The sequence below is a fragment of the Glycine max genome, chromosome 8, assembly GCF_000004515.6.
Source record: "Glycine max cultivar Williams 82 chromosome 8, Glycine_max_v4.0, whole genome shotgun sequence".
Lineage (NCBI taxonomy): Eukaryota > Viridiplantae > Streptophyta > Magnoliopsida > Fabales > Fabaceae > Glycine > Glycine max.
Genome location: NC_038244.2, coordinates 31,354,378 through 31,357,406, shown reverse-complemented (window position 1 = coordinate 31,357,406; position 3,029 = coordinate 31,354,378). Strand labels below are relative to the sequence as shown.

Sequence of the window (3,029 nt, the reverse complement as noted above, 5' to 3'; positions counted from 1 at the left end):
GAATTTGGAAGGGATAATGACATCGGGCACTAAGCATAGCTCCACCATGTCGACAAAGGAATAATCATCGATCCCCTCTATGAGATCAAACTTCTCTCTTTCTTCCATGACCGGGGGTAGTCTCCCTACTAAGAAATGTGAAGGTTGCAACGAGCGGTGTTGAGGGGCTCCCGCGGCATTGGGTTGAGGCATGCCACCAAATGTTGGTCTCTCAACGACATATGTAGGGTATGGCTCAAACTCACCCAGAGCGTGATCCTGTGGCTCTTCATGGGCTTCTCCCATAGGTTGAGAAAAGGGTGCACGCCCTAACTAGGGTTGTTGGCCCTCAAGGAGAATGAGAACGGAGTGGTTGGCGTTCTCATTGGGCACATGCACTGCATCGGGTGGTGTATAGCCAGGTGGCAAGCCGTATGGTGGGAATGAATTCTTACTTTGCACCATATGGGGACCGCCGTACTGCCCAACACTTCTCCTCCCTAACCTACCATGTCTGGGGATGGATGACTTGTTTTGGTTTATGCCGGATGGGTGGGTTGGATCTACCTCGGTGGCAGCACAAGTGGTGGCAATTGTGGCCGACTTGTCCTCCATCATCCTTCTCATATTCATCATAGCCTCCATCATGGAGGTCATTTGGTCCTTCAAGGCCTCCATGTTGGCCTTCATCTGCTCTTGCACTTCCTCTATTTCACTCATGATTTTGGTTTTGGCACGTGTTTGGTAGGGGTTCCATAAGGCACGTTTGTTCTTTTTGGTTATTGTGTTTACTTTTTGCCTATGACTACTAAAAAGAAACAAAATGCAATGAGTAATGCGACAACGAAATAAACATGAATGCATGAAAATGATAAGTTATCGAAGTATTGAACCCACGCAGAAATTTCAGCAAAGACATAGGGTCGAATCAAATCTCATTTTTATTAAGAAACAACATTGTTTATCTTGCCAAAACCAAAGCATAAATACAAATGCCTCAATAGTTACTAATTATGTGGGACATCAACTTGATCATGTGTTGGCAATAATCAAAAAGCCCATGAACTTCATAGGGGAGCCGGGTATACATCCGACATTGCCTTAGCTCTGACTAACTGCCTTGGAAGCTCTTGACTCCCATTCAGAGTGAAAGTGAATCTATCCATCCATTTCATTGCCTCCCTGTGCAATGATTCTATCACTCTCTCTCTTGGTTCCCTTTAGATTTGCAAAGCCGATACCTTTGCATGCTTGTCCTCTAGTCTCTATTGATAACTAGCAGCTAGGTTTACCTTCTCCTTATACTGGTAAATGATTGTCAGCATATTGTCTTCTGTTCTACTCAACTGTTTAGTCAAACTTCTCTTCGACCTTTGACAAGCCTTCAATTTATCCCCTAAAACCATGCTTTACACCTTTGACTCATCCCTTTCGTCCCTTCAAAGCTTAAGCTCGTTATTGCTTCCCCATAGAGCCCCTCGAAACTTGTTCCTGCTCCATTCTTCTTTCTGGGCCCTCTTTGTTTCCCGCTCTAACGCTTTGGCCGTAGTCATATTGACATCCCTTTACTCGTCAAACTCTTTTCTGACCCTAGTGACTGTCGTCTTGAGCTTTTCCTTGACCACTCTCATTCTTTCAAGCTCTGGTTTCAAGGCTTGCACTTCTTCGCTTTCTTTGAGGACTTCAGCTTCCTTCCCACTTAGATCTTTTAGCTTTGGGAGCCAAGTTATCCCTTGCGTCCTAGCCTTCAACCACTTATGATAGTCGCCGATGACACCGTTGTTGCTCCCCCTAAGCTCCTTATCTTTTCTTTCCATTGTATTCCACACTTTTCATATTCTTTGGAGCATTTTTGCATTGCCTTCACTGAAACCCCGTGCGACGAAAGGCGTGATGATCTCTTCCGACAGTGCCCCTCTCATAGGGTAACCTAGTTGTCTGATGGCCAGTATGGGATTATAATTAATACAACCCCTTGTTCTCATCAAGGGGACATTCGGGAATCCTTCACATAAATACAAAACTCTGGCCCATCCTTCTTTCCATTGGGGGAACCAACTAACGGATGCTCCTACCATACCTGCCAAGAGTTCCTCCCAATTTGCTTTTCCCTTTTCGGCACACATGCGATGACCTTGTAGGGGACAAACAGGTCTACCTTCATGACAAAAAACATGGGAGACCAACAATACATAAAGAGCGGGTGTACAACAGACAATTCTCACACTGCTCTTTTGGCATCTCAGGTCAAATGTGTCATAGGCATTAGCCAAAATAGCAATGACCGGGCTTTCCTTGTTGTGGTGATAAGCAAGAAAAGTATCAATCGCTGCTAAATCTACTAGCCCATCTACATTTGGAAGGAGTACAATCCCAAATACCAGAAGCGCTAATATATCCATGAATGAAGTCCACTCTTCTTGATCTGCCAAAGATTTGGCCTTTTCCTCCAAGTGCTGCCTTGGTATCCCTACCACTCCACTCATTTTTTGCTTCAGTCGGTCTAACTCTTGTGCCGAGATCTTGACCACTTTTGCTACTATTTCCATGGAGGGGTAGAATCCGAAAAATAGATACGGCTTCCTTCTTCCCAGCGGGCATCCCAAGATCCCTTCAAACTCTTCTATGGTTGGTACCAACTGAAAGTCCCCAAATGTGAAGCATCTGATCAACTGGTCGTAGTACTGAGCAAGGGATGCGATGGCTTCTACAGAAACTTCTATCATGGCCAAATCCCAGATTTTCCAATATGCCTTGCGGAAGGCTTGACATTGAACTTGATCAATCCATTGCCCTAGCCTTTGCAAGCTGGCTAGTTCTAGGCTCTTGACTTTGACATGATAGAACCTTTTTTAAAAGAGGGCACTTGGTTCGACCCCATGTTTGCTAGAATGAAAATTGTGATGATCAATATTTCAACATCCTATCATAGAGGAGGTATGATGAATGCAGCAGGGAATGTTTATGCTATGCATGACACAACGTGCTTATCTACGAACACAAGAGTCCTGAAGATTATCCCTTCTTACCCACAATGCATTGGGTATCAT

General features: G+C 44.6%; 1 protein-coding gene across 1 annotated transcript; it reads right to left on the bottom strand.

The window, feature by feature from the left end:
• Positions 1-1,811: 1,811 nt before the first annotated feature.
• Positions 1,812-2,705, bottom strand: LOC102663192 (uncharacterized). Its single transcript, XM_006586424.1, has one exon. It carries the CDS (start codon positions 2,703-2,705, stop codon positions 1,812-1,814), a length of 894 nt encoding a protein of 297 aa, XP_006586487.1.
• Positions 2,706-3,029: the final 324 nt, after the last annotated feature.